This window comes from Melanerpes formicivorus, unplaced genomic scaffold, assembly GCF_026170545.1.
Source record: "Melanerpes formicivorus ecotype bairdi unplaced genomic scaffold, bMelFor1.0.p_v2 SCAF_210, whole genome shotgun sequence".
Classification (NCBI taxonomy): domain Eukaryota; kingdom Metazoa; phylum Chordata; class Aves; order Piciformes; family Picidae; genus Melanerpes; species Melanerpes formicivorus.
The window spans coordinates 35673-61459 of NW_027142562.1; the positions used below are offsets into that span (position 1 = coordinate 35673).

The following is a 25787-nucleotide window of genomic DNA, read 5'->3' on the forward strand; positions in this document are numbered from 1 at the left end:
TGGAGAAATGCTCCTGGGCACTGTGGTAGTTGTGTGTCTGCAAGGAGTCATCTTTGCTGGCTCATTTCTGTCCCTGAAGCCAAGCAGAGCAGCCCTGAGCAGCTCTGCTGAGCAGCTCTGCTTCTTGCCCAGGGAGTGGAGCTCTGTGCTCCCCGAGGCAGAAACAGCAGCAGGGCAGCCCAGGTGCTCTCCCCTGGGGAAGGATGCCCCAGCCTGGAGACACTGTGGAGCCTTTGGCTTTGCTGGGAGTGGGCTTCTGGCTTTTCAAAGGTCTGCTGCTGCTCCTTGCAGGTGAGCTGAGCCATGGCCACTGAGCAGAACCAGCGCTCCAGGAGGCCCTCCAAAATGCCTGAGGGGCTCCAGGGCACAGTGGCAGCACCTGGCCACCTGAAGCCAGCCAGAGAGGCAAAGCAGCCTGCAACTGTAAGTAGCTGCTGTGGTCAAGAAGGAGCCCTGGGGCAGGCTGCCCAGAGAGGTCCCAGACATTCCAAACCCACCCAGATGTGATCTTGGGCAAGCTGCTCTGGCTGACCCTGTGTTTGCAAGAGGGTTGGACTGGCTGAGCTCCAGAGGTGCCTTCCAACCCCCACCCTGCTGGGATAGCCTCCATGGAGCACAGATCCAGCCCTGCAAACAGTGGAGTCAGGGCAATTCTTCCTTCCTCTCCATCCATGTCCCCTTTGCTGACTGGAGCTGCGCTGCTGCTGAGGGTCTCTCAAGGAGATGTCTCTGTGGAGGGCTCTGTGAGGCCAGGGCAGAGAGAATGAAGGAGAACTCAGACTTGGAGGCATTCCTCTGCACCTCAGTCCTGGCACAGGGCTGCTTTTCTGCCCTCCTCTGCCTCCCCCAGCAGTGCCATCTCCACAGGGCAGGCTGGGGAGCCTGGGCCAAGGGCAGAGCTGGGGCAGCTCTGAGCACTCTTGCCCTGCTCTCTTCAGAGCTCCCTGGCTCTATCCAGCAGCACTACAGAGGGAACAAGTGCCCAGAGAGCAGCAAGCCCCAGGCATGCCCCAGCAAAGCAGGCAGCAGCTCATGGGACAGAGCCCCTTGGTTAGAGCTTGTCCCTTCTGCTCTGGCTCAGGAATGCTCTGATCTGAAACACTGCAGCAGGTCCCTCAGGAGGCTCCCAGGACTGGCCTGGTAGCTCTGACCACAGATTACTCCTCAGTGGCACTCGGACAAGAGGAGCAGAGGGGTTGCTGTGGCTTGTGCTGGTGGTGTGTGTTTCAGCTGCCTCCCTCCTCCTTCCTGCAGGAGATGCCTGAGCTCATGGAGCAGAGCCTGGGTGGCACTCAGGAGGGGAGCCTGCCCCAGATCATCCAGAGGGGTGGCAAGGCTGAGGAGAGGAGGCTGCCCCAGCTCAAGCAGAGGCTGGGCAACATTCAGAAGATGTGGCTGCCCCCAGTCTCCACCCAGAGGGGCAGCAGCCTGGAGGGGAAGCTGCCCCCAGTCTCCACCCAGAGGGGCAGCAGCCAGGAGGGGAAGCTGCCCCCAGTCTCCACCCAGAGGGGCAGCAGCCTGGAGGGGAAGCTGCCCCCAGTCTCCACCCAGAGGGGCAGCAGCCAGGAGGGGAAGCTGCCCCCAGTCTCCACCCAGAGGGGCAGCAGCCTGGAGGGGAAGCTGCCCCCTGTTCCCAGGAGGGGCAAGCCTGAGGCCAGGACCCTGCCCCTGATTCCCCAGCCTGCAGACTCCAGTGAGGCCTCCTGTCCAAAGGTAAACTTTTCCTGCCCTGTTCCTTGCTGTTGGCTGAGGCATTTGGAGAGGAGCCTGCTGGTGGCAGGCCTGCCTCCAGCTTCTCTCTAGAGCTGGCTGGCCAGGGCCTGCTGTGCTGTGCAGCTGCTGGCAGTGCTGAGTTCCTCCTGCCAGGAGAAAGCTCAGCCATTGCTCCCTGCTGAGCTGTTCAAGTCCTGAGCTGTGCTGCAGAAGCTCTGCTGCAGCTGGGGGGGGTTCCTGGAGCTGAGCCCCTGGCACTCAAGCCCCATGCAGGGGGCAGGCTGGGGCAGGACACAGGGGCAGGAGCTTGCCATTTGCCATCCTCCTGCTGCCACAGGCAGCTGCTGCTTGGGGTGGTTGCTGCCAAGGGCCTGGGGCTGGGACTCCTTCGCTGCTGGCAGCCTTGGCCTTGGAGGGCTGAAGGCCTGCAGGAGCTGCTCAGCACTGAGCACACTCAGCACTGAGCACACTCAGCTGCAGTGGTGCTTTGGGGTGGAGCAGCAGGATGGGGCCCTCCCAGGGGGCTGGGTTTGCAGGCTGCAGGCTCCTGCCAGCTGCAGAGGGGCCTCAGCCCCTGGCTGTGCCTTGTCTGGCTCAGTGTTTGCTGCAGCTGTGCCTCAAGCTGCTTTGCTGCAGAGCTGCTGGCCAGAGCACACAGCCCCGAGGGCAGAGCAGGGAGGGAGGCTGCTGAGCAGCAATGGCCAGCAGCACACCTGTGACATACTGCTTGAGGGTTGCCCTGGCCAGCCCAGGAGGTTGGGAAGCCCTCAGCTGGGCACACAGAGGGCTGGCAGCATGCTGCAGCTGCTGGCTTCAGCCTGGCCATGGCTTGTGTGGAGCAGCAGGAGAGCTGCCTGGGGCTGTGGAGTGGCAGCAGCACAGCTGGGAGAGGGGAGGCAAAGCAGGGAGGAACTTTCTCCTAGCAGTGCCTCTGCTCTGCCAGCATTTGCTGCTTGTGTGCATTGCCAGGCTGCTGCTGCAGTGGAGTGGAACAAAAGCAGCAGCACCAGAGCAGGACCAAAGAGCCACTGAAAGCTCCTGGCAGAAGGAGCTGCCAAGTCCAGTCCTCCTCCAGCTGCCCAGTGCTGCAGAGAAGGGAGCTGAACCTTGCCAGCACGCAGCTCTCCTTGTCCTGCCTTCCCTCCTCTGCTGCTGTCCTCTCCTTAGCAGCTCCCAGGCTTTACACTGGCAAAGCTCTTTGGGGCTGTGTGGGCCTCGGCCTCCCTGCCTCAGAGCAAAGATCATCCCCAGAGTGTTTCCCCTGGAGCCTCCTGTCCATTCCTGGCCCTCAGCTGCTCCATGAGTGCTGCCAGCACTGTCAGGGAGTGCTCTGGTGCTGTGTGACCACAGCAGCACAGGGCTGTGCCCCGTGTTTGGGAGAGGGAACCTGGAGAGACAGCCCAGGAGCTGCTTAGCCTGAGCCTGCTCAGCACAGCCCAGCTCCTCTTGAGCCACCCAGGAGCCAGGTGGGAGAGCTTCTGCTTGCCCAGGCTGAGCTGGGCAGAGGGACTCGCCAAGAGGCTGGGCTGGGCTGGAGAGCAGTGTAGGCTTCTTGCTCAGGAGTCCTGCTGCCAGCAGCTGAACCTCTGCCTGCTCTCTGTGCACCCCCAGCTGCCAGCTGCCCTGCAGCAGAGCTGCTTTGAGCCTCTCCCAGCAGAGGTGCTCTTCCAGAACTACCTCCCCCACCAGGTCTACGAAGAGACGCTGGTGCTGCGCAACAAGGGCAGGGTAAGTGCTGGGGGGTGGGAGGAACCTGCCCTCTCTGGGCATGCTGTCTCTGACACTGCCATGTGCTGCTGGGAGCTCACCCAGAGGAGCTTGCCTAGAGAGCAGCCTTGCCACTGAAAGCCCTGGCTTGCTGAGAATGTGGGGGGCTCTGCAGTTGTTCTCTCTTCTCGTGCTGGAGCTCAAGCGTGCACCGCAGCCTGAGGGCTCCTTGGTTAGTCTTGGCTTTGGGGAGGGCATCTCCACCTCTCACAGCCTGCTTAGCTGCTTCTGCAATTCACTGGCAGAGCTCAGGGGCTGTCTTCTCCACTTGATGCTGGGATAAGGCCTAGGGAGGGGCTCCAGGAGAGGTGTTTGGAAAGAGCAGTGGAACAGGCTGATGGAGCAGCAGCAAGGGGAGGCCTTGAGCTGCCACTTGGGGTCCTGCTGAGCTTCATTCAGCCCTGCTGGGGCTTTTCTGGAGCTCTGCTTTCCCTTTGGAACACCACAGCACATCCAGAGCCATCTCCTCCTGAAGGTCTCCACCTGTGCTTGGAAAGAATTGGTGGTGCTGAGGAGATTCCCCAAAGAAGTGGAGCAGGGAAATGCTGCCAAATGCCAGCAGTTTTGTTCCTGTGGCAAGGGGAACGTTTGAGACTCTCTGGATTTCAGCTGGGGAAACATTTGCTGGAGTGAGGCAGGTGCCCAGAGCAAGCTGGTGGGAAGAGGCAGGAGGGAGGAGAGGAGCTGGGTGCAAAAGGGCTCCAGGAGAGAAGCCTGTGCACACAGGGGGTTCTCTTGCCAGGCAGCAGGCAGGGTGCTGGAGGCAGAGAGGGCTCAGCAACAGCAAAGCCTCCTGGAAGCTGCTGCTCTGCAATGGAGAGCAAGATGGGAAGGGGAGAGGAAGGCAGCTGGGAAGGCAGAAGCAGCCTGCATGAGAGCAGGGGAAGGAGCTCCTCCCCACACCTGCCTCTTGGGGGAAACAAAGGGACAACAAAAGCTGTGGGGGAAGAGCAAGAGCAGTCCAAGTGTGTCCTGAGAGAAGAGGCTTTGCCAGGGCTGTGGCTGGAAAGAGAAGGCCCTTTGGCAAGGAAGGCTGCAAAGTGTGGTCCCTCTCAGTTACTGCTGGGGAGAACAGAGCCACTCCTGCTCTGGTGCCCAGCTTGGGAGTGTTGGCAAGAGGCCCCTGGGACATTGGTGTGCTCCACACTGACCCCAGACACTGTGCTGCTCTTTCCCCTTTCCTCATTAAAATGGGCCTCAGTTTCTCCTTTCCTCTGGCTCTGCTTCACAGCAGGGCTTGGGCCTGCAGCCCATGTCCCAGAGCTCCTTTGCCCAGGCAGCAGGCACTTGGCTCCAGCCTGGTGCTCTGTGCTGGAAGTGCCTTGGGAAGGAAGGATGCAGCTGGCCATGGCCAGGTTTCTTCTCACAGTGCCACAGGTGGCAAAATCCCAGTTGTGTCTTCCCTGCAGGTTCCTCAGTGGGTGAAGGTCATCATGGAGACCTCTCCTTACTTCAAGGTGCTTGGCCCCATGGGTGTGAGGCAGAAGGTAGCACCTGGCATGGCCTCTACTTACCGCATCCTTTTCACCCCCGAGGAGCACAAGGTGAGGCTGCAGGTCTCAAGAGGTTGCTGCCTTCAGTGGAAGGTGCAGCTGCAGGGCTGGCTGCAGAGCAGGGCAGCTGGGCTGGCCTTTGAGGAGCTCTCCTGCTTTCAGGAGGCTTGCACTGGCTCTCAGACCGGGAGAAAGCCTTTCCCATGCTGGAGATGCTGCTCTCCTGGGCAGGAGGCACTTGGGTGCTGCAGGGCTCTTTCTCCTTGCTGGGGCTCCTCGGGTGACCTTCCTTGGCTTCAGGGTGAGGCTTGGGGGCAGCCTCTCAAGGTGCTGCTTTCTAGGCTGTGTCCACTGCTGCCTCCTCATGGCTTTACTGCCTGGCTGAATCCAAAAGTCTGTTCAAGAGTGACCTGTGGCTTGGAGGAAGCAAAGTGGGCCTGAGCAGAGTGTGGAGCAGCACCTTGGCAAACTGCTTTCACCTCCTGGCTGTCCTGCTGGCCACAGCAGGCAGACAACAGAAGCTGAGCTCTGGAGCCAGCATTTTTCGTGCCTGCTGCTTCTCAGAGCCATGGAATGGTGGGGGCTGGGAGGCAGCTCTGCAGCTCACCCAGCCCAACCCCCCTGCTGGAGCAGGGACACCCACAGCAGCTTGCCCAGGATGGCAATGTCCAGGAGGGTTAGGAAGCTCTCCAGAGGAGGAGACTCCACAACAGAGGCACAGCCTCATTAGCAGGGGGGGTGGACTGGATGCTCTCCAGAGGAGCCTTCCAAGCCCCACTGGTCTGTGGCTCTGGGCAGCTCTCTGGGCAGCTCGGCCCAGTGCTCCAGCACCCTCCCAGCCATGCTGTGGGTGCTGGGCACACAGAGCTCCTTGTTCCTGTAGCTGCTCCAAGCCATGCCCGTGTTCCCCTGCAAAATGGGGGCAGGGGGTGCTCCCACAAGGCTCAGCACAGAGCATGGGGTGCTTCTAGAAGCATGGAATTGCTTTGGTTTGGCTGGCAGAGTTCTTGAAGATGCCACAGCTGGCAGCGAGGCAGAGCCCAGCAGCTTCCCTTCTGCCCCGGGGCCGGCACTGCCTGCAGCCTGCTGAGGCTCTTCCTTTCCCTGCAGGACTACTGCCACCAGCTGCTGTGTGTCACCCAGAGGGAGGAGTTCCCTGTGCCCATCCGGGCTGTAGGTGCCCAGGCTGTGCTGGACTTCCCCCAGCAGCTGCACTTCTCCCTCTGCCCGGTCAGGCACAGCACCCAGAGGACTCTGCTGCTGCGCAACCTGGGCCAGCGGGAGGCTCACTACAGCCTCAGCACTCAGAGGTGAGGAGCTCAGCATCCTGCTCTGCTCTGCAGGCCAGGCTTGGCCCGGCCCTGGCTGCTTCCTAGGCTGGGATCTCCTGGGCCAGGAGCTGCCTTGCCCTTTGCAGCTCTGCAGGCCAGGTTTCTGGCTGGCAGGAAGCCAGGGGGAAGCTCTGAGTGCCAGCAGCTCTTCCAGCCCTGTGCTCTCCAGCAGCCCTGCTCTGGTGGCATTGCCAGCAGCTGGGCTCTGCAGCCTCACTGCAGGGAGCTGGGTGCAGTGTGGTGTGGGGGGGACCTGATGTCATTTTCTCCCCTAGGCCCTTCTGAGGGCTGAATCTCCTCAGCACTGAGCCAGGAGCTCTCTTTCTGATCCTGGGGGGTTGCTTTTCCTTCTGCTGTCTGCAGTGAAGGGAGCTAACTCCACTGGGTGTCTGGTCCCCAGTGGGGTTCCCCAAGGCCCAGTGCTGGGGCCAGTTCTCCTGGACATTCTCTCAATGCCCTGGGTGAGGACATTGAGGCTGCCTCAGTCAGTTTGCAGACAGGCCCAAGCTGGGCAGCAGTGCTCAGCTGCTTGTTAACCTACAGAGGCACCTGGCCAGGCTGGGTCAAAGGCCAAGCCAATGGCATGAGGTTCATCAAGGCCAAGTGGCAGGTCCAGTAGCTGGCTCACAGCAACCCCCTGCCACACTCCAGTCTGGGGGAAGAGTGGCTGGAAAGATGCCCAGCAAAGACCTGGGGTGCTGCTCAACAGAGGCTGCAGATGAGCCAGCCTGTGCCCAGGTGGCTGAGCAGGCCAACAGCATCCTGGCCTGGGTCAGCCGTGGTGTGGCCAACAGGAGCAGGGCAGTGTACCCCTGCACTGGGTACTGGATTCACAGCCTGAGTACTGCAAGGACTTTTGGCCCCCTCACTACAGGGAGGACATTGAGGTGAGCCAAGGTGTGACCTCCAAATGCTGCCCACAGCCTTGGCTCAGCAGAGCTGATGCTGAAGCAGAGCCTTGCTCACAGATGCCCTGGGGTTGTGTTTCCTCTGCCTGCAGCAGAGCTTTGCTTTGTGCCTGTTGCTGCCCTTGGCTCCTGGGCAGCCTGCTGTGCTCCCTGGGTGCTGCTGTGGTGCTGCAGCCCTGCAGCGAGCACTGGAGCTGTCTGGGGCTGGTAGAAAGGATCCAAATGCTCCTGTAGCTTGCAAGTGAGATGAGCAGAGACTCCCCTCTGCTTTCTTCCAGGAGAAGACATTCACAGCAGCCTCAGTGGCACAGCTGTGGATGTGAACATCAGGCTGGACAGGAGCTCCTTGGCCATGCAGAAGACCTACCTGTCGCTGAGCACCCGCAGCGCCCTGCTCATCCACAATGGCAGTGATGTGAGAGCTCACTTCCAGTGGAAGGCTGCTGCTAGTCAGGAGGAGGAGGAGCAGCAGCAGCAGAGGTGGGTTGGAAAGCTGCACTGCAGGCAGATCCCTCTCCAAGGGTGACACTCAAGGCTGGCCTCCAGGGCTCTGGGTGCTTTGCAGTGGTGGAGGCCAGGAAAGCCCCCACAGCACCAAGGCCTGGACCCCTGGGCTTTGGGGTACTGGAGCTCAGCACTTCCCTTCCCAGCTGCATCCACACTCCAGCTGAGGATGGTGTCTTGGGGAGGAACTGCAGGGCCTGGATTTCCCCAGAGAGCAAATTGCCTTTGTGGGGGCACAAAGCACTGAGGTGCAGAGATCTCTGGGCTCCAGAGGGTCCACGAGGCTGAGGCAAGGCTCAGTGCTGGGCTGCACTGAGTAGCAGCACTGAGCACAGCTGCAGGCAGCACAGCTCTGCTGCTACTCACTGCAGCTTCTCCTGCTGCAGCTGGCACAAGCTGGCAGGCTCCTTTCCCAGCCCTGTGCAGGGCAGAGTCCTTCAGGGGCCCGGAAGGTTGAGGCCATCCTGCTGCAGGCTGTTAACTGCCTCCTGCTGTCCCAGTTTCCAGCACCAGGAGCTATTTCCAGCCTTCCTTAGAGGCTGAGCAGAGTTGGGAGGTGGAGGGCTCTGCAGGGAGGGTGGAGCAAGGCAGCCCTTGGAAGCCCCCTTGGCTTCCAGCACCTGTGTCTTTGTGGTGGTGGGAGATGGGGCAGGCTCTCCAAAGGCTGGCTGTGGGGAAGCTGGGAAATTGCCACATCAGGCAGCAGAGGAACACCTGGAGCCCAGGGGCTGAGCTGGGAAGCACACTGCAAAGCCTGGGGGAGCTGGGGAAGCCTTGGGTGTCCTTCCAGCCCCGGGGGCATGGAGGGAGCTGCAGTTAGTCTGAAGCCACAGCTGGGGAGGAAAGTGCCTTCAGCTGGAGGGCTCTTCAGGGGCTTCTGAGCAAGGCAGCTTCAGTGGGGCTGGGCCAGCCCCGGGTTGCTCTCTGGTTTGCCTTGCCCAGTGTGTGGCTGCTGTGCAAGCTCAGGCTGTGCCAAGAGCAGCCCTGGGCAGCTCTAGGGGAGGAAAAGCCACTGGAGGCTGCTGCTGCTGGAGCCTCCATCAGCTGTGGCAGTGGCTGTGAGGCAGGAAGGCTCTGGGGGGGCTGCTGGCTTGCACAGAGCTCTTCAGAGCTTGCAAGCATGGAGTGCAAGTGGGCAGGGAAGAGGCAGGGGTGCTGGGCTGGGGCTGGGAGCCGGGGGCTCGGGGGCAGCCCCTTGCTGTGCCGCTGCTGTGCCTCCCCGAGGCCTTCTGGCAGAGCCTCTGCAGGGCTGCTGCCGCTGCCCTTGCCTGATGGGCTGCTGGGCTTTGGCTCTGGGCTGCAGGCTGCAGGGGCAGTTCAAGCCACATCCCCCCGAGGAGCCCAGGAAGCAGCCTGCTCTCCAAGGACGCCGTTCCCGGCTCTCCCACATCTGCCAGCAGCAGAGGGCGAAGGCGCAAGCAGAGGCCCTGCTGCGCTCCCAGATCTTCACCATCGAGCCGCTGGTAAGCCCCAGCCCAGAGCCCCCATTCCTCCTCCTGCCTGGGGGAGGTCCCTTGGCAGAGCCTGCCCCCGGCTCGCTGTGCCCAGAGAGAAGAGCTCAGGGCTGGAGCCCCAGGGGCGCAGCGCGGTGCCCAAAGCCTTTGGGAGCTGCAGGCTCCCGGCAGAGGGCGAGAGCCTGCTGGCAGCTGAGCTCTGCTGCAAGGGCTCCAACAGAAGGGCACTGCCTCAGCGTCCTGCCAGCCTTCAGAGGGCTCTGCAGGCTCAGCTGCAAGGCCATCCCCTCCCTGGGGGCTCTGGGGCTTCCCAGAGGCTGTCACAGCACTGCCAGGTCCCAACCCAGCTGAAGAAGGGAAGGAGAGGAGGCAAAGTTCAGCTGAGTCGTGGCAGGAGCAATCCCCTCCTGGAACCTGGGATGGCACCGGCTGGGAACCTCCCTCCCAGGGTCACCTCTGAGCCTGGGCCCAAGGCTGGCAGCTTGCAAGGGGCTTTGGGAGCTGAGGTGCCCCTGGGGCCAGAGAGCAGTTTGCTGCTCTGTCTCTGGCAGCCAAAGCCCAAGATCCTTGCCCCAAGCCCAGCCCTGCTGGCAGCCTTTGTGTGCTCTGAGGTGGAGAATGCTGCTGCCTGAGCAGGGCAAGATCCCTTCTCCTCTGGCAGGAAACCCTGCAGCCATCCCAACCTCTTCCTTCCTTTCTTTCTTCCCAAAGAGCTGAAATGAGTTTGCTGGGAAGGAAGGGCTCAGCTGCTCTTGCTGGTTCCTCCTGGAGCCCAGGGAAGGCTGAGAGCCAGCAGCAGCAGCACCACTGCACTGTCCCAGCACAGCAGCTGGCAGCAGCAGGATGGGAGCAGGAGGTTGTGGCAGAGCAGTAGGGCTGCTGGAGAGAGTGGGAGCTGAGCAGCACTGGGAGCATCCTGTGGTGTGTCAGAGCTGCTTTGGGAGTGTGTGCCAGGGCTCCTGCTTGGTGGCAGCTGCACTGCCTCTCCACAACCAGCTGAACCTGCTCTTGAGCTGGTGAGGGGCAGGCAGGTGAGGGGCAGGAGTCTGGCTGCCCCCAGTGCAGGCTCCTGGTGCTCCAGGTAAGGATGGAGGGACACCAAAGTGTAGCCTGGCCTCAAGCCCCGGGAGTGGAAATCTTTCCTCACTGGCTCTGGGGATGTTCCACACTGGGCTCTGGGGCTGGCTAGAAGTGGGCTGCTCCATGGCTCTCTCCCCTTCTGCCTTGCCCAGCCTTCTCAGGCTCCTGCTTTCCCAGGCTTCCCTCCCTTCTGGAGCAGGTTCCCATGCAGAGCTGTGCCTGTGTCTGCCTCTCCTCCCCCAGCCCAGCACATGTGGTGTTTGCTCCTCGCTCTGCCTTGCTGCTCTGAAGGGAGGCTGCAGGGCTGTGGCTGCAAACCTGAGCTGGAAGCTTTGGAGATCAATGGTTTGCTGCCATCTTCTCTTCCAGGAGGGAGAGGTGTGGCCAAACTCCTCAGCTGAGATCCAGGTGACCTTCAGGCCCCAGGCAGCCAGAGTCTATGAAGCAAGGCTCTACTGTGCCATCTCAGGTACAGCTTCTTCCTGCTGCTCTCTGCCCCAGGCTGCAGGCCAGGCCCCAGCAACCTTCCAGCCCCCTGGCTCCTGCTCTAGCTGCTAGGAAGGGTCAGTGGCCAACAGGACCCGTGTCTGCTGTCCCTGTGGCTCCCAGCTGCTCTCCTGGCCAAGGCCAGGGCTCAGGACACTGCCTCTGGATCCCAGATCCCACGGGAGGCAGGGAAGGGCTCAGGGTTCCTGCCCTGGGTTTGCCCTGCTGGGAGGAGGCTGTGAAGGCTGAGGAGCTACAGACCTCAGCAGCTTCAGTGGCCCCTAAGCCCCTCCAGCCCCTTTCCCTCCCAGAGGGGTCCTCCTTGCCTGCAGGCATCCTGGGGCTCCTGAGGTGGTAGGAGCTGAGTTCCAGAGTGCTCCCAGCCCCTGGATCTCCTCCCCCTGAGTGCGGGGTGCCCTCCCCAGGAGCATCTCTGGCCAGCAGCTGCTTCTCCCTGCCTGGGCATTGTCCCCTGGCAGCTCTGAGGCTGTGCTTCCCCTGGGTGGCATTGCTCAGGGCTGGCTCTGCTCAGCAGGAGAAGGCTCTCCCTGGCAAGCTGAGCCCCAGCAGCCTGCTGGCTGAGCTCTGTGCTGCTGCTGTCTCCCTGCAGTGTGCTCAGGCTGTGGGTGGCAGCAGCCATCCCTGCCCCCAGCTCTGCCCTTCCAGAGGTGGTGGCTTTGCTGTGCTGGCCCAGGGCAGGGAGTGCTTGCAGCCAGGTTCAGGCTTCCTTGTCCTTCCTCTCCACCTCTGCAGGGTGCTGCTCAGGCTGTGTCTCAAGGGTGGGAGCTTGCTGCAGGCTTCCTCCAGGGAGCCTGATGCTTTGCCTCAGCTCCAGAGCCCGTGGAGGTCCAGCAGCCCAGCTCCCATTCCTGGAGGGTGCTGAAAGCACCAACCCTGCTCTGCTGCTTTGTTGCTCTCCTTCCTGCCCCAAGCCAACAGACACCCATGCCAGGGATCAGCTTTTGACTTGCCCAGCACTTGGGCCTGCTTCCCTTGGCCAGTGCCACCTCCAGTGCCAGCCCAGGGCTTGTGTTCCCCAAATGGCTTCCTGCCCCAGCTGCACTTGTCAGAGCTGGGCAAGGGAAGGCTTGCTTGCAAACCTTGCCAGGGCTGAGCTGCTGCCTCTGGGCCTTCTGCTCTGCTGAGGGAGATGTCCATCCCTGGCAGCAGGGCTGGATCTCCAGGAGAGGTTTGGCATTGCAGAGCAGTAGGAGAGCTGCTTGCACACAGCCCTTGAGCTGCTCTGGGGCTCTGGGAGGCAGAGCTGGGCAAATGCTCTGTGTTGGCAGAGAGGAGCCTGCTCCTGCCAGGCCCTGCTGGCCCTTCCTCTCCTGGGGCTGTGCAAGAGGAGCATTGCAAAGCAGCTGCTGCCCTGTGCTCTCAGGCTGGAGTCTGTCCCAGAGGCAAGGTGCCTGAAAGAGGAGCCCCAGGAGGTTTCAGTGGGGAGTCCTTGATTCCTCCAAGCCCCTTGGCTGCCCTCCTCATCCCCCTAGAATGTTTGACCCTGAGGGTGCTGAGAGCCTGGCCCAAAGTGCCCCGGGAGGGGGCAGGTTTCCCCTGCCTGGAACCACTGCAGCTCAGGTTGTTTGGGGCTCAGAGCCACCTGCTCTGCTTGCAGCTGCTCCTGCTGAGGGCAGGGGGCTTGGGCTGGCTGCCCTTGGAAGGTCCCTGCCCCCCTCAAGGCCTCATCCAATGGAACTCTCTCCCCAGGCCGGGAGGCCAGGCTGCCTCTGCACATCCAAGGGGAAGGCCGAGGGCCCTGGCTCTGCTTCAGCCTGGAGCAGCTGGACCTTGGGCAGGTGTTGCTTGGCTCCACCAACAGCTATGTGGTGAGCAGCAGGGGCTGGCAGGGCTTGGGGGGAAGTCCCACTGTGGGCACAGGCTGGGAGAGTTGGGGCTCTTCAGCCTGGAGAAGAGAAGGCTCCAGGGAGACCTTAGAGCAGCTGCCAGTAGCTGGGGAGGGACTTTGGAGAAGGGCTGGGAGTGCCAGGGTGAGAGGGAATGGGGTGAAGCTGGAGGAGGGCAGCCTGGCCCTGGAGAGAAGGAAGGAATTCTTTGCAGTGTGTTGGGGGGGAGGCACTGGCACAGGTTGCCCAGGGAGGTCATGGGTGCCCCCTCCCTGGAGGTGTTCAAGGCCAGGCTGGATGAGGCCTTGAGCAGCCTGGGCTGGTGGGAGGGGTCCCTGCCCATGGCAGGAGGCTGGAACTGGATGAGCTTGAAGGTTCCTTCCAGCCCAACCCCTTCTAGGATTCATTCTCTCAAGTTCTGGCTGCTTTGCATGAACCCCCCACAGGCAGAACTGTCCTTTGGTTTCTGCCAAGCAGCAGCAGGCAGCAGCTTCTGCCTCTGCCAGCTGTGAGGTGTTTGACCAGGACACACATCAGCCTGCTGGGAGGGAGAGAGGGAAGGAGGGAGAGAGGGAAGGGAGGGAGGGAGGGAGGGAGGGAGGGAGGCTCCTCAGGTGTTCCCATTGGATGTCTTGCAGGTGACTCTGCACAACAAAGGAGCCATCAATGCCTCCTTCAGCTTGGTCCCTCCAAGTACAGCTCTGGGCTCCTGCTTCAGCTTCTCCCCCTGTCAGGGCCTGGTTTTGCCAGGTGGGTCCCAGGGTGTCCAGGTCTGCTTCTGTCCCAGCAGCCTGGGGCACTTCAGAGAAGAGTTCAGCTTCCGTGTGGAAGGATCCCCTGAGCCTGTGACCCTGACTGTCAGGTGAGAGGCTGCTTGAAGCCCCCTGTGCTGTGAGAGCAGCTTTGCTGCATGCCAGCAGCAGTGCAAGCTGCAGGCTCTGCAGTGCTCTGCAGCCAAGCCAAGGCCTCCTCTGCTGTGTCCCCACAGGGGCTGTGTCTCTGCACCTTCTCTGCGCTTCGATGTCCCTTGCCTGCGCTTCGGGGACGTCTCCTATGGTGAGTGTGGCCTGGCCTTGGAGCACAGCCTGAGGGCTCTGCAGCCCCAGAGTGCAGCCTCAGAGCCTCCAGCACCTGTGGCCCTCCAGAGCAGCCTTCAGGATGTTGAAGCAGGGCTGCAGGTTGCTCAGGCAGTGTTTTGCCATCATGAGATCCAAGAGGCCCCAGGGACTAGCAGCCGGTGTCTTGTGGTGTCCCTCATCAGCCCCAGGCTGCCAGTCCTTGGCAGCAGGATGGCTGTGACAGTCCCAGGAGGGCCCAGGGGCTGGGATTGCAGGAGAAGGGAGTTGAAGCTGTGGACTAGCCTGTGCCTGCTGTGGCTCAATGTTGTTGTCAGGCCTGGACACCATTTCCACCCCCACCCCCCCGAGCTGTAGTGTCAGATGTTCACTGGGGCTGGGAGGGCCACTGGGTTTCCCCTGCCAGGCAATGTGGCCAAGGAATAGCTCTGCCTCAGGCCCTGGTGTGCTCAGAGCCCTGGGCTCCTTCTCCTTGCCCAGCAGAAGCCCAGCTCTGCTGCCTGAGATGCAGATTCTGGTGCTGCAGTTGAGTCTGACAGAAGGCTTTGTCCTGAGGGGGTCTCAGGTGTGCATGGGAAGCCAGTTCTGGGCTGCTTGAAGAGCCAGGAGCAGCCTGGCCAGGATCCCTCTCTGTTTTCCTCCTGCTGCTGGACTTGTGAGAGAACTGCTGGCCTTTGCTGAGCTGCATCCTCCCCTCCCTCCATCCCTGCTCTGCCTCTTGGTTTCCTTGTGAAGAGCCAAAGCAAGAGGAATGCCAGCAGGCAGAACCAGGGGATCCAAGAGGAGAAGTGTCCTCATTAGCTGCTGGCATGGCTGAGGCCTTGGCAGCTGAAGGCTTCCCCCATGCCCTGCTGGCCACACTCTCCTGAATGCAGCCCAGGAGAGCCTTGGCCTTCCTGGCCAGGAGGGCAGCTGGCTGCCTGATGGGGAATGAGTTGTCCCCCAGCAGTGCCAGCACAGAGCTGCTTGGCTTCCCCAGCAGCTGTAGCTCAGAGTGAGGAGAGCCCAAGCCCCAGTGCAGTCTGAGCACGCCAGGCTCTGGGCAGCAGGAGGCAGAGGAGCTGTGTGCAGAGGTGCAGAGCTGTGTCCTCTCCCCTAGGCTTCCCTCACAGCCTGTCCTGTCGCCTCACCAACGCCTCCCCGCTGCCCCTGGCCTTCGCCCTCCGCCTGCCCGGGGATGGCACAGCAGAGCCCAGCGTGCCCAGCGCTGCCCAGCTGCTGGACAACTCTCTCCCCTCCTGGAGGAGGGCAGCCACGGGGCTCCTCAGGCCCTGTGAGTTCACCATCAGCCCTTGCAGAGGCACCATCTGTGCCAAGAGCTTCGTGGACATCCAGGTAGGGAGCGGTGGGGCCAGAGGGGCTTCGGCAGCTGGGGCTGAGGCTTCCCTGCTCTGGGAGAGGGCTTCAGTGCTGCTGGCTGGGAGGGTGAGGCCAGGCAGAGCCCTGCAGCAGGGCTGGCCTCTGGGACCTTCCTGAAGGAGCAGCCTTTGGATTCTGCAGGCAGAAGCTGCAGCTCCTGCCCCACACTTGGATTCCCTGCAGTCATCTCAGTGGCACTGCAAAAGCTCTGGCAGCTGAGCAGCTTCTGCTGGGCCAAGCTTCTGCAGCAGCTTCCCACTGCACAGCTGGAGTGCTTCTGCTGGAGTCAGCAGCTCTGCCCTGCACTTGTGCTGCTCAGTGAAGAGCAGAGCCTGGGCCCTTAGCTGCCAGGCAGTGCTGAGCACAAGATGGCTCTGCTGGTGCCTGCATTCCTCTCACACAGGGCCTGGCAGCTGCCAAGGACATTTCTCCAAGCAGCTCTTGCCAGCAGCCTTGTGGTGCTGCCAGAGCCTGTGCTCTGCACATGGAGCAGCAGACCTAGGGCAAAGCCCTCCCTTTGCTTCCCAGGGCATGGCAATGGCAGGAGAGCAGCTGTGGGAAGTGTTTGGTGCTGTGCTCTCCCCCCAGGTCACCCTGTGCTCCAACACCCTGGGCACCTACAAGCTGGCACTGGTGGTGGATGTGGATGGTGTGGGCCAGGAGCTGCTGTCACTGCCCCTCACAGCCAGGTACCAGCACTTTCCTTGCAGCCCTTTGGCTCTCCTGGTGCACCCAGCCCCTGCCATGGGGTCTGCTGGCTCCAGCTGCACAGGAGAAGGCTGGCTCCAGGAGCTGCTTCTGGCCAGCCAGAGATGGGAAGAGCAGGCTTTGACAGCAGCCACCTTGAGGAGCATCTGCCCAGAATGGACAGGCCTGGCCCTGAGCCCTTGCCTAAAGGGCACAGCAATCCTGTGAATGATTGGCACTGCCCCTCCCCTGGCCCAGCCTGGAGCCATTTCTCTTGTCCTCTCCCTTCTTCCTTGGGAGCAGAGCCCAAGCCCCAGCTGGCTCCAGCCTCCTTTCAGGGACTTGTGGAGAGCCAGGAGGGCTCTGCTCTGCCTCCTCCTCTCTGGGCCAAACCCCCCCAGCTCCCTCAGCTGCTCCTCCCCAGCCCTGTCCTCCAGCCCCTTCCCAGCTCTGTTGCCCTTCTCTGGCCCCACTGCAGCCCCTCAGTGCCCTTCTTGGGCTGAGGAGCCCAGAGCTGCTGCCAGGATGTGAGGTGTGGCCTCAGCAGTGCTGAGCCCAGGGGGCCAATCCCTGCCCCGCTCCTGCTGGCCGCAGCACCGCAGGTCCAGGCCAGGCTGCTGGGGGCACTTTGCAGCCTCTCTGCCCCAGGCAGCTGTGTTCTGCTCCCTGCCAGGCCGTCTCAGGAGTCAGGAAGCCTCTCCTCTGCCAGTGTCTCCATTGCCTTTGGCCCTCTCTCTGCCCAGGTGTGTGGCTCCTGCTCTGCGAGTGCCCAAGCCCGTGGTGACCTTCGGCCGCTGCTACCTGCAGCTCCCTGCCCAGCAGCTGCTGACCCTGGTGAACGACAGCGACCTGCCAGGCTGCTATGCACTGCTGCCTCAGGTTGGCATCACCCCCACCTCCTGCCCCCAGGGCTCAGCCAGGCTGTGCTGGGGAGAAAAGGCCTTTGGGAGAGAGAGACCTTGATGCTTTCCAGTGCGCTGAGAACAGGACCCAACCCGAATGGGACCTTAGGGAGCAGGGCAATGGGAACCCTCCTGCAGAGCAACCTTGGGCAGCCCTTTGGGAAGCACTTTGTGCTCTGGGCTCTGGGGTGCTGTCATGCAGGAGAGCTCAGAGGGTGGGCAAAGGCTGCTCTGCCAGCCCAAACGTGGCTGCTGGGGAGTACAGCAGCTTTGGGAGCCCCTGAGGATGCTGAGACTGTCCAAGGCTCCCTGCTTGTTTTGTGCCTTCCTGCCAGGCCAGGCTGTGGGGGGCTCTGAGCTGCCTGGGGCCCTGCCAGGCCGGGCTGTGGGGGGCTCTGAGCTGCCTGGGGCCCTGCCAGGCCGGGCTGTGGGGGGCTCTGAGCTGCCTGGGGCCCTGCCAGGCCGGGCTGTGGGGGGCTCTGAGCTGCCTGCTCTAGGTGCAGATGTCCCTGCTCAGTGCAGGGGCTTGGAGTGGAGGAGCTTGAAAGGTCCCTTGCAGGCCATGCCATGCTGTGCTCCTCCCCCTTCCAGGAGCAGCAGGAGGAGGCTGCTGTGCTGTACTCCAGCCCTGTGCCCTGTGGCATCATTCAGCCTCACAGCTCCGTGGAGATGCCCCTGACCCTGGTGGCCCAGGCACTAGGGAGCCAGGACACTCCTGCCTCTGTGGCTGTCTTTGGCTGTGCAGGACACCCCCTGGTGAGTCTGCTCTGTGCCACAGGGCTTGCTGGGGCCTGAAGGGTAGAGGGCTGCTGGCAGGGCCGAGGGAACTTGTGCCAGAGGGATCCCTGGCAGCGGGTGGCAGCGAGAGGAGAGGCAGGGTGGTGCCCTCTGGGCTGGTGACCAGCGTGTGCCACAGCAGGGCACTGGGGACAGGGCAGATGGGCTCATGAGCCAGCAGCCTCCCTGGCTCTCCTCCTCTGCTGTGAGGAGAGCAGCAGCAGCTGCTGCTCCCGTGGGGCTCCTGGGGAGGAGCACCCAGGGACAGCCCAGAGTGCTGCTGAGGCAAAGGCTGCCTTGGGAATGAGCTGAGAAGGCTCTGCAGCAAAGGGATGGCTTGGGGCAAGCCTGAGCAGCAGCAGGGCTGGAAGCAGGCACAGGGCACAGGCAGGAGAGCTGCTGCTGGCACAGCAGGCTGGGCAGGCTGGTTTCTTTCCCCCTGACAACAGCAGCTTGTGGCTTTCAGCTGGGCTCCCTCCAGAGCCCACCCTTGCTGCAGGCCTCCTGGGTCAGGCTTCCAACACTGCCAACTGCCAGCAGGCAGAGCTCTCTCCTGTCCAGGAGCAGCCTCAGAGCTGTCTAACCCTTGCCAGCTTTCCCTAGAGTGTGGTTTTTTCTCTCTCTCTCCCCCCTCCCTGCTTGCTGGAGCAGGAAATCCACCTGGTGAGCATTGGGCAGGGCCCAGTTGTCTCTGTGCAGCCCCAAGAGATCAACTTTGGCAGCATCCCAGTTCTGCAGGACGCCTCCCGCAGTCTGCAGCTCTGCAATCAGAGCCCCATCCCTGCAGCCTTCCAGGCAGAGGTGGTGAGTATCTGGAGAGGCTTCCAAGGGAAATGGCTGCTCTGTGGCCACCTGGGGCTTGGTTTGCATCTGCAGCTTTCCCAGCTGGCTGCCTGAGAGAGCAAGCAAGATGTTCCATCCCCAGGTGGCCAGAGGAGCCTGGCTCTGGGGGCAGGTTCAGCTGGGGCAGCCCTCAGGAGAACAGAGCTTGAGGAGATCTTGGAGCAGCAGTGAGCCTGGAGCCTGCTTCCAAGCTCTCCCTTTCCTTTGTGGAAGCTCCCTGGCTGTGGGAGTCATGGTTTTGGAGCTCTGGGATCACAGAATGCCTTGGGTTGGAAAAGACCTTTCAGATCCTCCAGGCCAAGCCTGAACCCAGCACTGCCAGCTCAGCACTGAACCGTGGCCCTCAGCACCACAGCTCCAAGGCTTTGAAATGCCTCCAGGGATGGGGACTCCACCCCTGCCTTGGGCAGCCTGGGCCAGGCCCTGAGAGCCCTCCAGAGGAAGAAATTGTTCCTCAAGCCCAACCTAAAGCTCCTCTGATGCAACTTGAGGCCATTTCCTCTTGTCCTATTGCCTGGGAGGAGATGCTGAACCCCCCCTGGCTCCAGCCTCCTCTCAGGGAGGTGCAGGGAGCCAGAAGGTCTCCCCTCAGCCTCCTTCTCTCCAGGCTGAACAAGCCTGGGTCTCAGCTTTGAACTGAGGATGGGGTTTTGAGCAAGCTGCTCGACTTGGAGATGTCCCTGCCCAGGGCAGGGGCTTGGAACTAGAAGATCCTGCAGGTGCCTTCCACCCCAAACCATTCTGTGATTCTCTGATCTTCTCCCTGGGACTGGCTGGAGAAAAGTCAACTTCTTGCAGCCCCTCAGTACTTCGAGAGGCCTCTGAGCAAAAGGCCTCCAAGGAGACTGGAGGAGGAACCAACCTTCTCTTGAGGCCGGGTGTCCTTTGGGCTGGGGAAGTTTAGACTCGAGGTGAGGAGAAAGCTTCACTGAGAGAGTCATTGCTCATGGGAATGTGCTGCCCAGGGAGGTGGTGGAGTCCCCATGCCTGGAGGTGTTCAGGAGGGGACTGGAGGTGGCACTTGGTGCCATGCTCTAGTCATGAGGTCTGTGGTGACAGGCTGGACTGGATGATCCCTGAGGTCTCTTCCAGCCTTGGTGATACTGTGCCATGGGGGGCACTGAGGAGAGTCTGTGAGAGGAGGGTGGCACAGGGGGGTGTAAGCTCCTGCAGAGGTGCTGTTTGCAGCCCCCCTGGCTCAGCTGCAGGCAGGTGAAGCCTTTCTGCTCTGTTCCCCTCAGCTCCTCGCCCCGAGGGCCCCGGTTTCCAGCCTCAGCTGGGCTCTGCCTTGTCTTGCAGGCTGGCAGAGGCTGCTGCTGGAGGGTCGAGCCCAGCCGAGGAGTGATCCCCGCCGAGGGCCAGGTGTCTGTGTCTGTCACAGCCCAGCTGGACGACACAGGGCAGTTCCAGGCCGAGGTGCAGCTGCTGGTGGAGCACAGCCGTGGCTACGGCATCCCCGTGCGGGCCCTCGGCGTCGGCAGCACCATCGTCCTGGACAGGCCCTTGGCTCCGCAGCTCAGCCTGGGCACTCGCTTCAGGTAGGTGTCCCTCAGCTCCTGCTGCTGCCAGGGGCTCAGCCAGGGCAGCTCTCTGCAGTGCCCAAGGGATGCTGCCCTGCCCGCAGCAGCTGAGAGGATGTGCTGGGGAGGGTTGGGAGCCTTACTCAGGGGCAGGACCGTGAAGAATGCTATTGATGACTTGGCTCAGCCAAAAGGCCCCCAGGGAAGGCCAGCACAACTTTGGTACAGCTTGCCCAGGCTCCTGGGCCCGGCTGGGAAGGATCCCCATCCCAGGCACCTTCAGCAGCCGCTGAACGATTTGGGCAGAGGAAGGGAAAAGACAACTCTAAACCTGAGCTCCCCTCCAGAGCCAGAGCCCAGGAGCTGCAGTTTCTGCTTCGGTCACAAGATGGACTGCCTTGAGCTGCTGCCTGCAGCAAAGGCAGAGCAAAGGGGGGGCGGGGGGGAACCCCAAACTCCGGAGGCTTTGCCTGAGCTCCAGAGGCAGGTTCCTCACACAGCAATGTTCAGGTGGGGAACTTCTGCTCAGGGCAAGAGGCTGTGCCGGGAGCTGCAGGCAGGCAATGTCCTGAGCCCAAGCCGCGCTCTGGGTGCAATGGCAGAGGCAAAGCGAAAGCAGGAGCTAAGCTTCCCCCTTGTCCGCAGCGAGAGGGAAAGTGGAGCCGCTGGGCAGCGGCGGAGGGGAGGCTCCAGCAGCACTCCCCCAGCCGGCCGGCACCGGGCAGAAGCAAGGGGGGAAAGGGAAGGGTTTCCCACCCCGCCTCTCTGGAACTGCCGCTGGAAACAAAGCGGAGCAGCGGCAGAGCAGCGAGCTGAGACGGAGCCGAGGAGCTCCTGAGCAGCAGCAGCAGCAGCAGCAGCACAGCGGGGAGCGGCCAGGGCCCTGCCCAGCAGCTCTGCTGCTGCCTTGGTGCCGCCGGCGAGGCCGGAGCCAGCTCCGTGCGGAGCCTCTGTCCTCTCCCTGCCGCTGCCGCTCCGGGCCTGCGGCAAGGAGGAAGGGCTCTGGGGCAGCCGGGGCTGGGCTCGGCTGTGCCCCGTCGGGACAGCTCTGCAGGAAGCTCTTCCTGGCTGGCTGCAAACAGGGCAGCTGCTGGGAGGGGAGAAGCTCGGGGCCAGGCAAGGGCTGGCTCCTGCTGAAGCTTTGAGCCGGCTCAGCCTTTCCGAGGGGGTTGCACTGCCAGCTGTGTGGTCAGACGGCAGCGGCACCAGCTGGGGGAGCGCTGGGCAGCAGCAGCTCTGCTCACCTTGTCCATCTCTGCTCCTCTTGCAGCCTGGCTCCCTGCTGCTACAGCTTCCAGGTCACCAACCGAGGCCGCCGCTCCCAGCGCCTCTACTGGAGCCTAGGAGGCTGCTCCCTGCCTGCCCAGCGCGGACAGCTCCCTGCCCTCAGCAGCACCGAGGCCAGAGCTCCCCCCCAGAGCCTCGCAGCTGCCTGCCCTGTGTTTCAGCTCCGGCCCGAGGTTATGGAGCTGAGGCCAGGCCAGACGATGGAGGTGATGCTGGAAGCCTTCTCCAGCACTCCCCAGGTGAGGTCCCTCCCGAGGGCTGAGCCTTCCCCATCAGATCACCTCCCCTGGGACTTGTCCTGCAGTCACAGCATCAACCAGCCTGGCAGAGACCCCCAGGATCACCCAGTCCAACCTATCACCCAGCCCTGTCCAATCCACCAGAGCCTGGCACTGAGTGCCTCCTCCAGGCTTTCCCTGGAGACCTCCAGGGGCGGTGACTCCACCACCTCCCCGGGCAGCACATTCCAGAGGCCAATTCTCTCTCTGGGAAGAACTTCTTCCTACCAGCCAGCCTGAGCCTCCCCTGGCACAGCTTGAGACTAGCTCCAGTTCCATCCCAGCAGCTCCTCCAGCTTTCTGCAGCGCTGTGCACAGCCAGGGCAGAATCCTTTGGGGCAGGGCTTGTCCCAGGCAGCACAGACCTGCCCAGAGCTTTGTGTGGCTGTTGGCTGCAGCAGGATGGCCTCTGGAGCTCAGCAGAACTGGGCTGCAGCAGAGGCTGTGGAGGGCAGGGGCAAAGAGGGAGCAGGGAGTGTGACTTGAGGGCAGTGGCAGGGCCGTGGCTGGCAGCTGCAGGCTGTCTCCTGGCCCCCTGCTGGCAGCCCCCATGTGCCCTGTGGCTTCTCCCTGCAGGCGGTGAGGGAGCAGCTGCTGTGCCAGGCCGCGGTGGGCGGCGAGGCCAGGAGGAGACAGATCCTGCAGGTGGAGCTCAGCTGCCAGTTCGTTGCTCCTGCCCTGCAGATGTCCTCCACAGCAATCTCTTTCCACGTGGAGAAGGTGAGCCTCTGGCTGGCATCCTGGCACTGAAGCCCTGGCTGCTGGCTGGAAGCTGTGGGCTGCCTGTGCTGGGCTTGCAAGCAGGAGGGGAAAGAGCTGCTCCCAGTCCCCAGGGCTTTGGCTGAAGACTGCAGCAGGACCAAGCTTTGGCCATTAGCACTGAGGTCCTTCCTGGCTCCCCTGGGGCTGGGAACAGCCTCAGCAGCTCGACTCTGCCCTCCTTGGTGTAGCACCACTGAGAAGAGTCTGGCCCCACCCCCTGCTCCCTTTGGCTCCTGCTGAGCATTGCTCAGCTGCCCTCTGGGGCTGCTCTTCTCCAGGCTCAGCAGCCCCAGGCCTCTCAGCCTTTGCTCCTCAGGCAGATGCCCCTCAGCATCTTGTAGCAGGGGCAGCAGGTGCCTGGAGGGTGCTGGCTGGCTGTGCCTGGTCAAAGCCAACCTTAGGCTGCTGCAGGCCCTCCCCTGCCTCCTGCCCTGCAGCCCTGCTTTGAGGAGGCTCCTGGAGCTGGAAAGGTTGCAAGGGGTGCAAGCTAGGTGACTGGAACTCCTCTTGTGCTGCTGTCCCCAAGAGAGGACACACCACTGGAGTCAGATGCTCTGGGCTCACACTCTGGGCTTGATCTTTTGGCAGCAGCTGCCTCCTCTCGGGGTCCCCTTCCCTGCCTGGCCCATGAGGCTGTGCCCCTGGCCCCTGGGCAGTGCTGTGGTTTGCAGCCAGCAGCAGCTGTGCTGTGCTTAGAGAAAGCCCTTCCAGAAGGGCAGAAACAAAGCCAAAGAGTCCAGAGGAGCTGTGCTGAGCTGTGGGGGCTGAAGGCTTGGAAAGGCATCAGAAGGGGAAGGAGGTGCCTGGGCACTTGAGGTTGGTTGATGCTTCTCTCCTGTGGCTGCAGCAAGCAGGGGATGTCCTAACTCCCCTGGCCCAGCCTCTTGCTCTGAAGAACATCTGCCCCCTGCCACTCAGCATGGTCCTGGCCTTAGGGCAGCCCTTCTCCATCTGCGACGTGGAGCAGCAGCCCCTGCCTGCAGATGCTCAGGTGAGCAGCCCTGGGCCTTGCTGCTGCTGGAGTGGGAAGAGGGAGGGCTGTGCTGCTGTGCTGCTCTTGGGAGGGCCTCCAGGAGAGACTTGGCTGCTGTGGAGTCAGCAGAGGGCTGGCCTGAGCTAAATCAGGTTGGAAATGAGCTGCTGGAGGGAAGAAGATACCCTCTGAATGGGGAAGAGAGCCATGGGATGCTTTGGGTGGGAAGAGACCTTTCAGCTCAAGAAGGCCAACTGGGAACTCCTCACTGCCAGCTCACCACTAAAGCATGGCCCTCAGCACCAGATCCCCAGGACTCTGCCATGGGATGGGGACTCCACCACTGCCCTGGGCAGCCTGGGCCGGGCCTTGACAGCCTTTGAGGAAGAACTTGTTCCTCATGGCCGAACTGAAGCTCCCCTGGTGCGACTTGAGGCCCTTTCCTCTTGCCCTGTGGCTTGCTTGGCTCCTTGCTGCAGCTTCCTTTCAGAGTCCTGGCTCTAAGAGATGCAGGGAAGGGCTCCAGCCCCTTCTGGGCAAGCCAGCGAGTCAAGCTGCCTCCTGGCAGCCATCCCAGCAGCCAGCCTCAGCTGTCTGCCTGCTCCTCAGGAGCAGCTTGCTCCCTTCAAGGGCAGCCCTGCCTCTGAGAGGGCTGAGGATGCTCCTCCAGCCCCTGCCTGCCCCCTGTGTCAGTGGCAGGGGTTGGGCACAGGCCCTGCCAGACAGGTGGTGATGTGGGCATGGGCACCACTCCTGTGCCCTGCCGGTGCCAGCCCTGCCAGGGCCAGGCTGCAGTGCTGGGAGGAGCAGGGCAAACAGCCTTGGTGCCAGGGTGCTGCTCTGGGGGGGGCTTTGGTGCCTCTGCTGAAGCCTGAGGGGGGCTGGGCCAGCAGTGGGGTGGGGCTGGCACAGGCAGGCCCTGCTGGAGCCACACTTGGGCACTGCCATGGTTCATGCCCTGAGCCCTGGGGACGGCATCCCACGGCTGCTGGATGCTCTTCCTCTCCTTGCAGCCCATGAAGCTGGAGGCAGGGCAGGAGCTGCAGCTCTGCATCAGCTTTAACCCTGCTCATGCAGAGGGTTTGCACTCCTGGCAAGTGGAGCAGGCTCTGAGGATCCAGTTCCTGGAGCACCCTCACCAGGAGCAGGTCCTGCTGCGGGGAGAAGTCTGCTGCCCCAGCCTGCACTTCCAGAGCATGGCTGTGGACTTTGGCTGCATCCTCAATGGCACTGGAGCTGTGCAGAGCCTGGAGATGACCAACTGCAGCCAGCTGCCTGTCTCCTACTGCTGGCAGCTGCTGCCAGACAGCCAGGGCAGCCAGCTGAGGTATGGCCACCTCTGCCCTCTCCTTGCAGCTCTTCTCCTTCCTGCTGTCCTGCTTGTGCTTTGCAGAGACCAAGGTGCTTTCCCTGGGCTCTGACCAATTGCTTTCCCCTTGGCCTGGTGGGAACAGGACCAAGCCCTCCAGCTGAGCTCAGGCTGGCTGCTCAGGGCACAGGAGTCCTGCAGCACTGTGATGCTGGGCAGGAGACACTGTTCTGCAAGGCAGCCTCTGAGACGCTGGCAGCACTTCTCCTGGAGCCCATGCCCCCCAGTCCTGCTTTGTCTCTGGAGCTCCAAAGCCCTGCTTGGGCCCTGGGACAAGCAGAGACAAACTGGGAGCTCTCTGCCTGCCCTGCCAGCCCCACCTCTTCTCATTCCAGTCCTAAGAACCGACACAGGAACTGCCCCCGGGACGCTGTCCAGTGCTGGCTCCCCAGCTCGGGAGAGCCAGGGACCTCCTGGAGAGAGTCCCAGGGAGGCTGCAAAGCTGCTGAGGGGCCTGGAGCAGCTCTGGGAGGAGCACAGGCTGAGAGCCCTGGGGCTGTTGAGCCTGGAGAAGAGCAGCCCCAGAGGGCAGCTGAGCAATGCTCAGCAGGAGCTGAAGGCTGGGGGCAGGAGGCTGGGGCCAGTGCCTGGTGCCCAGTGCCAGGGCACGGAGCCTGCTGCCCCCTGGGGCTTCCATCTGAGCAGGAGGAGAAACTTTGGCTGTGTGGGGGCTGGATTGGCTGCTCAGAGGTGAAGCCTGCCTGGCCCCCAGCCCCTGCTCCAAGAGCCTCCACCTTCAGGCAAGCAGAGGCCACTCCTCTGTCCCCCCAAGCACAGCTGCTCTGCTGCTGCCAAACCACAGGCATCCTCTTGCCCCCTGCCCTTGAGCTCTTGCCCAGCACTCAGAAGATCCCTTCTGGGCTTGCTCTTCTGCAGGCTGCACAGCCCCAGGGCCCTCAGCCCCTGCTCTCACCTTGCCTCTTTAGAGACAAAGCCTCAGCTCCTGGGGCTGCTGCAGGGACAGGACAGAGGCTGAGGGCTCCATCGCTTCCTGGCTGCAACCTGGCTGGTAGCTTCTTTTCCTTCCACCTTCACCTGCCCTGGAGTGGTGCCAGGGATGGGGCATCTCCCCCCTCCTCAGGCACCCTGGGCCAGTGTCTCCCTCTCCTCAGCATCCCAAATGTCTGCCTTGTGTCTGCTCTGAATCTCTGAGCTCAAGCCTCCCCCCACCCTGGGCCTGGCACACCAAGCCCTGCTCCAAAGGCTGTCCCCAGCTTCCTTGTAGGGCACTGGGAGTGCTGCAAGGCCACCAGAAGGTCTCTGCTGGGCTCTGACCCTTTGCTTCTCAGTCTCCCTTTTTGCACAGTGTGTGTCTGGTTGCCCTTCCTGGTGCCCTTCCTGGCCCCCAGCCCTGGCCTCTGCCCTGTCTGC

At 62.5% G+C, this 25787-nt stretch overlaps 1 protein-coding gene and 1 long non-coding RNA gene across 2 annotated transcripts; both read left to right on the plus strand.

The window, feature by feature from the left end:
* The first annotated feature begins 303 nt into the window (after nucleotides 1-303).
* LOC137457926 (hydrocephalus-inducing protein-like) lies at nucleotides 304-20585 on the plus strand. The gene is made up of 18 exons (XM_068169674.1): nucleotides 304-423; nucleotides 3325-3441; nucleotides 4890-5024; nucleotides 6084-6242; nucleotides 7099-7201; nucleotides 7491-7692; nucleotides 9020-9179; nucleotides 10620-10719; nucleotides 12447-12565; nucleotides 13222-13445; nucleotides 13572-13639; nucleotides 14759-14994; nucleotides 15607-15707; nucleotides 16449-16584; nucleotides 17199-17363; nucleotides 18036-18188; nucleotides 19527-19765; nucleotides 20393-20585. Exons 1-18 carry the CDS (start codon nucleotides 304-306, stop codon nucleotides 20583-20585), a joined length of 2730 nt encoding a protein of 909 aa, XP_068025775.1.
* Nucleotides 20586-21229: 644 nt separating this feature from the next.
* Nucleotides 21230-23029, plus strand: LOC137457925 (uncharacterized). The gene is made up of 3 exons (XR_010991490.1): nucleotides 21230-21273; nucleotides 21889-22032; nucleotides 22922-23029. It is a non-coding gene; the product is annotated as an uncharacterized lncRNA (long non-coding RNA).
* The last annotated feature ends 2758 nt before the right edge of the window (nucleotides 23030-25787 follow it).

Coding starts and splice junctions, on each gene's coding strand:
- LOC137457926 (XM_068169674.1), top strand. CDS start 304: ATGGCCACTGAGCAGAACCAGCGCTCCAGGAGGCCCTCCAAAATGCCT. Junction 6,243..7,098: donor GGACTCTGCTGCTGCGCAAC/CTGGGCCAGCGG, acceptor TGTGGCCAACAG/GAGCAGGGCAGTGTACCCCT. Junction 17,364..18,035: donor GCTGTGCAGGACACCCCCTG/GTGAGTCTGCTC, acceptor TTGCTGGAGCAG/GAAATCCACCTGGTGAGCAT.